This window comes from Canis lupus, chromosome 7 (assembly GCF_011100685.1).
Source record: "Canis lupus familiaris isolate Mischka breed German Shepherd chromosome 7, alternate assembly UU_Cfam_GSD_1.0, whole genome shotgun sequence".
Classification (NCBI taxonomy): Eukaryota; Metazoa; Chordata; class Mammalia; order Carnivora; family Canidae; genus Canis; species Canis lupus.
The window spans coordinates 42790647-42800211 of NC_049228.1; the positions used below are offsets into that span (position 1 = coordinate 42790647).

At 59.7% G+C, this 9565-nt stretch overlaps 1 protein-coding gene across 1 annotated transcript; it reads left to right on the plus strand.

Moving 5' to 3' along the window:
* The first annotated feature begins 1649 nt into the window (after positions 1-1649).
* UBE2Q1 (ubiquitin conjugating enzyme E2 Q1) lies at positions 1650-9295 on the plus strand. The gene is made up of 13 exons (XM_038543223.1): positions 1650-2070; positions 4144-4248; positions 4537-4641; positions 5261-5311; positions 6598-6738; positions 6891-6975; positions 7204-7264; positions 7406-7496; positions 7614-7672; positions 7757-7805; positions 7961-8056; positions 8273-8339; positions 8809-9295. The coding sequence occupies exons 1-13, from the start codon at positions 1744-1746 to the stop codon at positions 8838-8840; spliced, it is 1269 nt and encodes a 422-aa protein (XP_038399151.1). The 5' UTR covers positions 1650-1743; the 3' UTR covers positions 8841-9295.
* Positions 9296-9565: the final 270 nt, after the last annotated feature.

The following is a 9565-nucleotide window of genomic DNA, read 5'->3' on the forward strand; positions in this document are numbered from 1 at the left end:
GCCTCTTCCTCCCTCCTGCTCACTTTGAATTACAAATAAGTAATTTAAAAAAATAAATAAATAAGGGCAGCCTGGGTAACTCAGAGGTTTAGCGCCGTCTTCAGCCCAGGGCCTGATCCTGGAGTCCCGGGATGGAGTCCCACGTCGGGCTCCCTGCATGGAGCCTGCTTCTCGCCTGTGTCTTTGCCTCTCTTTCCTGTGTCTCTCATGAATAAATAAAATCTTAAAAAATAAAAATAAGATAAAAAATAAAAATATGGAATTCGAGATTTCCCTAATGGTTTCATTTGTGGGATTCTCTCGTTTGGACTGGAGTCAAGCCGTGTGAAACCTCTGGAGAAAGCACCAGGGGAGGCCGAGGGGCAGGCAAGGCCCACGGGCAGGGCCAGCAGCTGCTAGGACTGCCTGTGTCCTTTCCCCTCTTGCAAACACGGTAAGACGCCGTCCTCACAGAGCTGGGGAGAGGGAGTGATAGAAACGCTTGCAGGATACCAAGACAGGCAGGGCTAGGTCAGGGGTTGTTGAGGCTACGGGCTCGCATCCCCAGACATGAAAATGACGCGAAAAGGAGGCTCGGCCCCCGAAAGACATAATTAGCCCCAAGAACAGAACACGGCATCCAACCTCGGCTCCTGACTCCCGGAGCTCACAGCCAAGACGGCCTTTATCACAGGAGCGAGAGCGCAGTCCACTCCCAACAAAGCTTGGTCCTCCCTGCCGGCCCCGGGGGAAGGGGGGGCGGCAGGCCGCGAGGTCGGTGGGCAGAACTCTCCTGGCCCCGGCCCCCCGTACCCCCCTCGCACCCTCGGTGACGGTATCCTCCGGCGGGGGCCAGGGCCACCGCCGGGGGAGAGGGATAGTGTGTGTGGGGAGGGGGGAGTCGGGGTCCCTGGGGATGGCGGACACCCCGGCTCGGCCCCGTACCCCCGCGACCAAAGCCCCCACGGCCCCAGCCTCGTCCTCCGCCACGGGGACCAAAAGGGCCGACCACACCTCGGTCAGGGGACCTGGGCACCGCGCGGTGACCTCTTGGTGTCCTGTGCACCGCCCGGCCCACGCCACGGCTCAGATGAGGAAACTGAGGCTCAGAAGAGCGGTGGTTACCCCAAGGTCACCGGGGAGGCCCGGCGGGCAGGAGGGGAGGAGACGAGCCCGCAAGCCCCCTAGCCGCTCCCCAAGCTCTCGCCGCCCCCCGCCCCGCACGGGCGCCGGGGTTCGGGGCCTCCTGTCAGCACGCCACAGGCTCGCCGCCGCGTGGGCCGGGGAAGACGCGCCCGGGCAGGAAGCCGGTCCCGCGCAGGAGGCCCCTGGGAACACGCGGCGCCGGGACACGTGACGGGGAAACGCCGGCGGGAGGGCGCACGCGCACGCTCACGCGCACGGCCTGCGTCAGCACGCACCGATGCGCGGAAAGCGCCGGGCCCAAAGCCCCCGGGTCACGTGTGGAGGGCGGCAGGCGAGCACCAGGGGGCGGGCGAGAGAGAGCGGTCACGTGAGGGAGGCCGGCGCCGCGCGGTCACGTGAGGGGCGGGGCGGGCCGCCGGAGCGGAGGGGGAGGGGCGCGCGGCTTCCGGCGGCTGGGGGCCGGCGAGCGGGGGGGCCCCGTCCCGGAGGCGGCGGCGGCGCCATCTTGGCGAAGGGGGGATCAGGAAGTGCGGACCGCGGCGGCGGCGGCGGCGGCGGAGCCCGAGCGGAGGCCGGAGGCTCCCGGCCCGCCGGCCCCGGAGCGGAGCGGAGCGGAGGATGCAGCAGCCGCAGCCGCAGGGGCAGCAGCAGCCGGGGCCGGGGCAGCAGCTGGGGGGCCAGGGGGCGGCGCCGGGGGCCGGGGGCGGCCCGGGGGGGGGCCCGGGGCCGGGGCCCTGCCTGAGGCGGGAGCTGAAGCTGCTCGAGTCCATCTTCCACCGCGGCCACGAGCGCTTCCGCATTGCCAGCGCCTGCCTGGACGAGCTGAGCTGCGAGTTCCTGCTGGCCGGGGCCGGAGGGGCCGGGGCGGGGGCCGCGCCCGGACCGCATCTGCCCCCGCGGGGGCCGGTGCCTGGGGATCCCGTCCGCATCCACTGCAACATCACGGTGAGGACCCCCGTCGGGGACCCGGGGCCACCCCGCACGACCCCGCGTCCCCGGACCCGGAGGCCCGGTCTCCCTCCCGGGCTCGGCTCCATCCCCGCGGGGCCACTGGCTTCTGCGGCGGGAGCCTGAGCCGTGCGCCCGGAGTCTGCCAGGGACCCGGGGGGCGAGGGGCGCCCCGACATATGGCGGCCGCACCGGTCCCTTTCGCTAACCCACATCCACACCCCGAAGGTCTTGAGCGGGCCCTGGCCACTTTACCTGCCGCCCGCGGAAGCCCCTTTCTGCCCCTGCTGTCATCGCGGGGCTCGGGGCCTCTGCCCCGGCTCCGCTGCAGGGACCTCCCGGCCTGAACCCTGCACGATTCACTGATGCTCCCTGTTCTCCCGTACCTTTGACTGAGGACGTTGCCACCTGTGGGATCCCTGCCCGGGCGCCTTTCCCGAAGCCCCCCTTTGCTCCCTGAATTTTACCAAGTGTTGGTTTCGCAGATCGTGGAGTTTTTTTTTCTCTTCTTTGGTTCCCTTTCCATTCCCATGTAACCTCTAACTCTCCTCCTTTTGCCCCAGCTGGTAGCAGATCTGCCACTCCCCTCCTGTGCCCTGGGTGGGTGCTTTTCTTGGCCACGATGGTGATGTGGGAGCACCATCTACTTGGTTCTGAGCAGTAACTGTCCCTTTTCTCCCCGGTGAACATCTCTCCATGCAAGAGCTTGCTGAACAAGGAGACACCCAGCGTGTCTCCTACTCATGCACTTTCTGACTTCCTGGGGAGGGGGTCAGTGGCTGATAACTACCTGCTGTGATAGCATCCCCCTTGCCAGGGGCATTAGCTGGGGAACCTGGGACAGCACCTGACCCAGGCTGGGGTCTGGGGAGAGACTGATGCTGGATGGTGTGGGACCCAGGGCCTGAGTGCAGTTTACACAGTTCTTGTGTTCTCTCCCTTTTTCTCCATCAAACCAGGTCAGGGTGTACGGCAAGCCTCAGTCTGGGTTGGATGGTGCCCCACCAAAATGCGTGTCCCATTTCTTTCTTTCTCCAGTTTTTTCCCACTAAAAAGTTGAGATTGGTGGACTGGGTGTGGTTAGCGAGGTGAAGATTTGAGCATCTTTTTTGTTAGGGTTTTCTAGCATTGAGGGTTAGCACCCTGAGAAAGTTAAGACCTTGGGTAGAAGTGGGTAGGTTTCCTTGACCTCGGTAGAACTCTCAGGAACTGATTCTGTTTCTGTATTAAACTTCCAGCTCCTGGAGGGTAGGTTGTCCCCTTCTCGCTGCCCATCTTGTGGCCAGAGTCTGTTTGTGGTCTTTGTGCCAGGAAAGAAGTCAGACTCTGTGGCCCCTGCAAAGGGGCCTGACCTGGGCCCCCGGGTTTGGGCAGAGGGGAAGTCTGGTCAGGCTGCATTTGGCACCGTGGCTCAGGAATGCTGGGAATGCTAGCAGCGTAGGCTTCTCCTAGCCTGCCATGTGGAGCCCTGCAGCCTACGCTGGGCGGAGAGGGTGGCAGGCTCCAAGGGAGCGATATGGAAAACTGGTCTTCCAGGGCGTGTGCTGTGGGTAACCCACGTGGGGAGAGTCTTCCTGCTCCCCTCTTACATTGAGGTTCTGGGGACAAAATCCAGTTTGTGTCTGTTCTTCCACAGCTAATGTGGAAGTGATCTGCAATCTTTGCTTTTATTCAGTGTGATTGTAGTGAGGGGATCCCTTCCTGAGCAGACAGTGGGATCTGAGGAGCCGAAGGGCCAGGGGGCTGTGTGCTGGGAGTGGGCAAAGCTGCACTGGCCGCGGGCTGGAGGGGCTGCCTCCCTCACCATTGGTGGTCTGCCGCCCCTGTCTCTGACGCTTCCTCTTGGGAAGAGAAAAAAATGTTCAGACTGTTTGGAAAGGGCCCTCTCAGGAATGAGTTCTCCTGGTGTGGGGTTCGTTGGGAAGTTGTTCGGTTAGATACTGACTTGCTGAGCTGGGCTTCTGTTGGGGAGAGGAGGAGCAAAGAAAATAGAAACATTGGGCAACAGAAGGCAAAATGGAGCCTTTCCCAGGGTCGTGCGTTTTGACCCTTCTCCCGCTTTTTTCTCAGGAGTCCTACCCTGCGGTGCCCCCAATCTGGTCAGTGGAGTCCGATGATCCAAACTTGGCTGCTGTCTTGGAGAGGCTGGTGGATATAAAGAAAGGGAATACTCTGGTGAGGGGCCAGGGTGTCGGGTGGGGGACACCCTTTCTAAGAGGCCCATGTCACGGAGACTCCCTGGAAAGGGTACATCTGGGGGCAGACTGCTGGGCAGGGGGTTCTCTGAAGCCGGAGGGGGAGCCTAGCGCCAGAGCGGGATGGTCCAGTAAATGCCCCCTGCAGCCACATGGCCTGTAAGGCTCAGAGAACTAGCCAGCACGTGTGGGTTCAGGGGCTCGTCCACACATCCATCCAGGTGGGGGGCACGGGGTGTTTGACGTCACTGTGATCCTCTACCCCCAGCTATTGCAGCATCTGAAGAGGATCATCTCCGACCTGTGTAAACTCTACAACCTGCCGCAGCACCCAGATGTGGAGATGCTAGACCAGCCCCTACCGGCGGAGCAGGTAAGCAGCAGAGGGGCCTAGGCACCATGGTGTGGGGCTGTCCCAGGACAGCACTCAGCGAATACCTGTTCGTCCGGATACACCTGCAGTCAATTCTCTCCACTTCTGGCCACTGCAAATATGTACCCATGTCGTGGCGCTCTCTGTCTCCAGATGGGCATGTAGCCAAATAGAGTACCTTCTATTAAGACGCAGGAGTGGGCAGGGTTTCCCCTTTTGGCAGGATGGGGAACATTTTATCGTTAACAGTAGCAGTGGGTGGCCATTGGGGACCCAGGCTCCTCGTTGAAAACTGACAACGTGGTGTCAGTCTAGAGGCACCTGTGTAGAAGAGGGGTTCTTGGGAGAATCAGCCCAGGTGGTAGGAGGTGGGTAACACAGCCACTGTGCATCTCTTGATCTTTAGCTCGTGGTGGGAAGAGAAAGACGGGCTGGGCTGCCCGTGGAGTCACTCCCTGGGCAGTGGCTTCCACTCCCACCTAGCCTGGGAGAGGCTGGGCACTTGAGGGCAGTCACACCACCCTCAGACCCAGGGCTCGGGGGCAGAGGTTGGAAGCTGCGTGCTGAGAAGCCACTGGGGCTCTGATTTCTGCCTCCCCCTTCCCCCCCCCCATCACAGTGCACACAGGAGGATGTGTCATCAGAAGATGAAGATGAGGAGATGCCCGAGGTAGGGTGGACCCCCTGGGCAGCATTGGCGGGTGACTTTTTCTGTCAGCACCACTGAGTGCTCCCTGTATGTAGCCCTGCGGTCTAGACCGGGCAGAGAAAGGATTAAGGCCAGATTTATTGACTTGGAAGAGCAGCCAGGGTGTGGGAGACAGACACCCCTACCTGTGTCTTTATGGCTCCAGGAGTCTTGGAGTCCTGCATCCCAAGTTTAATGGGGGGCTTTACCCGATCTCCCTAAGCTGCGCTTTTCCTATAAGATAGGATTTGTGACGACTACGTGTGGTTGTCGGGAAGGCAAAGCCAGGTGTTAAGTGCAGAATGCGCCGCACAGTGGGTGATAAGTGCTGAATCTTCGTGATCTGGTCTCTGGAAACAGATGCTTTCGCAGAATGTCACATAACGGTCAAGAACTTGGGCCATGTGGAATGGGATTCACATTGTAGCTCTGTTGAGGGTGGTGTCACTGTGAGCGTGGTGGTAACGCTCACTGACCTCAGCTGCCTCGTCAGGGTGGTGGGACGAACAGCCAGATAGTGGCGTGGTGATTGTAAGAAGTGGATGAGCCACAGTGCAGCACCTAGTATAGCACCTGGCACGTGACGGGTATCCCAAGGATGTCATGAGCTGGGGTGACAACCAGAGCATTAGTATTAACCGCATGGTGCTATGGCCTTGGGTTCGCTGCTTTTGTGAGGCAGGCGGCCTGTGCACCACCCCACATGGAGTGAACCAACTGCTGACCCACCTGCAACAGGGTGAACAAGGGGCTCATTCCTTCCTGACCTCTGCCACCTCCCTTGTTCCACCGTCTGCAGCGGGGGCCTCCGTGCGCTTGATCCAGGCCCTATGCTGACGGGGCGGGCAGGACACTTCCGACCCCGAGTCTTCAGAACTCGGGCACTGTAGTGACCTGGTGAGACGTGAGCTTTGAGTCACAGTGTCAGCCACAGTTACTCGAGGAACCATCCCTGCCAAGGGAGAGTTTCAGGGGTGGCTGGAGTGGAGTTCTAGGGAACAAGATGGCTGAGTCCTGCTTGCCTTCCCTGGGTCCGTGGGTAGTTCTGCTGCCTGAGACTGATGGGGAGGAGATTGGCCTCGTCCTTAGATCACGGACAGAACGGGGTTGGGACTCGCTGCAGGAACGGAGAGGCGCCATGTTCACCAGCCCACTGCATGCACTGTTGCTGCGCCTGTGGCTCTAAGCCAGATGGGACGGCCTGTGGCTCCCTGCACAACCTCTGCTGGTTCTCTCCTCTCCTGCCCTGCCCCGTGCCCCTGCCCCAGGACACGGAAGACCTAGATCACTATGAAATGAAAGAGGAGGAGCCAGCTGAGGGCAAGAAATCTGAAGATGACGGCATTGGAAAGGAAAATTTGGCTATACTAGAGAAGATAAAGAAGAATCAGAGGCAAGATTACTTAAACGTAGGTGCCTTCCCAGGAAAACTGGGCCCGGGGGGTGGTGGGTGCGGCTGTGGGTGGGGGGTCCTGGGACATCCAACTGGGAAACAGAGGCCTCCCTGGGGGCAGGGAGGCTGTGGTGTGTCTGAGCCTAGCCTGGTACCTCTCCCATGCAGGGTGCGGTGTCTGGCTCGGTGCAGGCCACTGACCGGCTGATGAAGGAGCTCAGGGATATATACCGGTCACAGAGTTTCAAAGGCGGTGAGTGTGGGTTGCACTGGGTCCTCGAGAAGTCCTGGGACACGTGAGTGTGCGTGCACCCTTCAGGCCAGGAATGCAGTGCCCCAGCAGTGGTTTAGGTTGGGTTTGTGTGTCCGTGTGGCCTGGACTTGGAGTCTTTGCCTCTGTTCTGTCAGCCTGGGGGGTGGGCTCATAGGCCGCTTGTACTCTGGACCTTCCCAACGGCCCATGTTGTCTTCCTTTTTCCAGGAAACTATGCAGTCGAACTTGTGAATGACAGCCTGTATGATTGGAACGTCAAACTCCTCAAGTGAGTGTTGACTGGGTAGTAAATGGGGAGCAGCGTGTGTGGACGGGCTTGTGCCCCTGTGGGCAGCCTGGGGGAGCTGGAGCTGTCTCTGGGCTCCTGGGCTGGGACCTGGGCTCTGAGCTCACCCTTCTGGCTTCACAGAGTCGACCAAGACAGCGCTTTGCACAACGATCTCCAGATCCTTAAAGAGAAGGAAGGAGCCGACTTCATCCTACTTAATTTTTCTTTCAAAGTAAGATTTCTCTTTGTGGCTGCTCCCTGGTCAGCCAGGTGACTTCCTTGCCTGGTGGAGGGCCATCCTGGGGGTGGACTCGGGCCCCTCTGACATCACCTTTGTCTTCCTTCACAGGATAACTTCCCCTTTGACCCGCCGTTTGTCAGGGTTGTGTCTCCAGTCCTCTCCGGAGGGTGAGTGCTCAGCAGGGGCGGAAGGTGAGGAAGGCGTGGAGTTTGGCCACATATATAGCTGCCTCACTGACCTTTCTTCTGCAGGTATGTTCTGGGCGGAGGTGCCATCTGCATGGAACTCCTCACCAAGCAGGTGAGCCTGTCGGTCCCTCCTGGCTGGCCTGGGCAGGGCAGGGCTGACATCAGCATACGTATACATCCCTGCAGCCTGGGTGGTGGGCATAACTCTGGGCAGGAACATGCACAAGAAAAGCTAACCCTTCTTTGCTCCATCCCTCCCTGTTCCAGGGCTGGAGCAGCGCCTACTCCATAGAGTCTGTGATCATGCAGATCAGCGCCACGCTGGTGAAGGGGAAGGCACGAGTGCAGTTTGGAGCCAACAAAGTAAGGAGCCAGGCCCTGAGGCTGCTCGCGTCGAAGCCCAAGAGGGTGAGGCCTCTGGCGCCTCTGCCGAGCGGGCCTGGGGGGCAGGGCTGTGGGCAGAAGGTACCACAGGTCAGCAGGGCACTGTGCCGGGGCACCAGGTCTCTGGCTGGCAGCTGTGGAGGGTGGGGCAGGAGGGCCGCAGCCTGCCGTGTTCACGGTCACCTCCTGCCGCAGTCCCAGTACAGCCTGACGAGAGCACAGCAGTCCTACAAGTCCCTGGTGCAGATCCACGAGAAGAACGGTGAGCTGCAACCAAGCCCCGAGGACGGCACTTCCCACCACAGAGCAAGAATCCCTTCTCTTGGTTTCTGAGCCGTTACTACCCCCCTGTTTCTGTCCCGAGAAGGGCTGGAGGTGGTGGCTCCCTTCCCAGAAAAGGACTGCCTGCCTGTTGTATTGGGTTGGGGGGTGGGAGGTGGCGTCCTCAGTGCTGCCCTATTCCCGACTACCCTTTGAGACAAAAGCTCACATCACTATATCCTTTCATGTCAGGCAGCTCATGTGTGTCCCCCCCACCCCCATAGTCCTGACTTCCAGTGGGCGGCTTCCCAGCCCCCATACAGCTGCTCTGCCCCCCCTCCCCCCCACTGGGAAGCCCTTGCCATTGCTAGGATCTTTTCACCCCTGACCTTGGAGGTACCCTCCATGACTGGGCTGAGAGGGTGGGCATGGGCCTGCACCCCGTGACGGTCTCTTGGCTTTCTGTGCAGGCTGGTACACACCTCCCAAGGAAGATGGCTAACCCTGGAGAGCCGTCCCTCCCTCTTCCCCAGGCGCCACTGGACCAATTACCTTTGAATGCTGTATTCGGATCTCACGCTGCCTCTGTGGTTCCCTCCCTCATTTTTCCTGGACGTGATAGCTCTGCCTATTGCAGGACAATGATGGCTATTTTAAACGCTAAGGAAAAACAAAAACACAGACCTGTTTCAAGTACTCAAGACTGACTTACAGACCAACCAACCACCTGGCTGGAACCCCTGCTAGCAGGCATTCTTATAAAAAGAAACTTTCGAGCCTCCTTATATTGCTGGAAACTCAGCTGTGCTCCAGACTAGAGCCTCCTTACCTATGCTATGGATTTTTAATTTATTTTCTCTTATTTCATGTACACTGCTTTTTTTGGTTACAGTGTATGATGGATGTGTATGAAAAAAATGTATCTTTGGGAAAACAATTACAGTTTGTTAATTTGAAGATGCTGGTCTTGACTCATCTTTCTTTTTCTTCCCACCTCCTGCCCCCCCCATCCCCACCCCCACCCCCACGCTGCCTGGGCGGTGGGGGAGGGGCAGGGCCTCGAGGCTGGGACTTCGCAGTGAAGCTCACCTGGCTGGCCCCCAGGTTTCTCACGAAGGCCCCCTGGAGCAACCTGCAGCTGTCCCCTCGGGATGCAGAGCCTGGCCCACTAAACCACAACAGAGCAGGCTGGAATGATGCCCTTGATTCTTAGGATGACTTTTCTTA

Bases quoted from the DNA above. Each gene is read 5' to 3' on its own strand.
- UBE2Q1 (XM_038543223.1), top strand. From the start codon at position 1,744: ATGCAGCAGCCGCAGCCGCAGGGGCAGCAGCAGCCGGGGCCGGGGCAG. The intron at 4,249-4,536 runs GTGAGGGGCCAG...CTCTACCCCCAG, and splicing joins TAAAGAAAGGGAATACTCTG to CTATTGCAGCATCTGAAGAG. The intron at 6,976-7,203 runs GTGAGTGTGGGT...TCCTTTTTCCAG, and splicing joins GTCACAGAGTTTCAAAGGCG to GAAACTATGCAGTCGAACTT.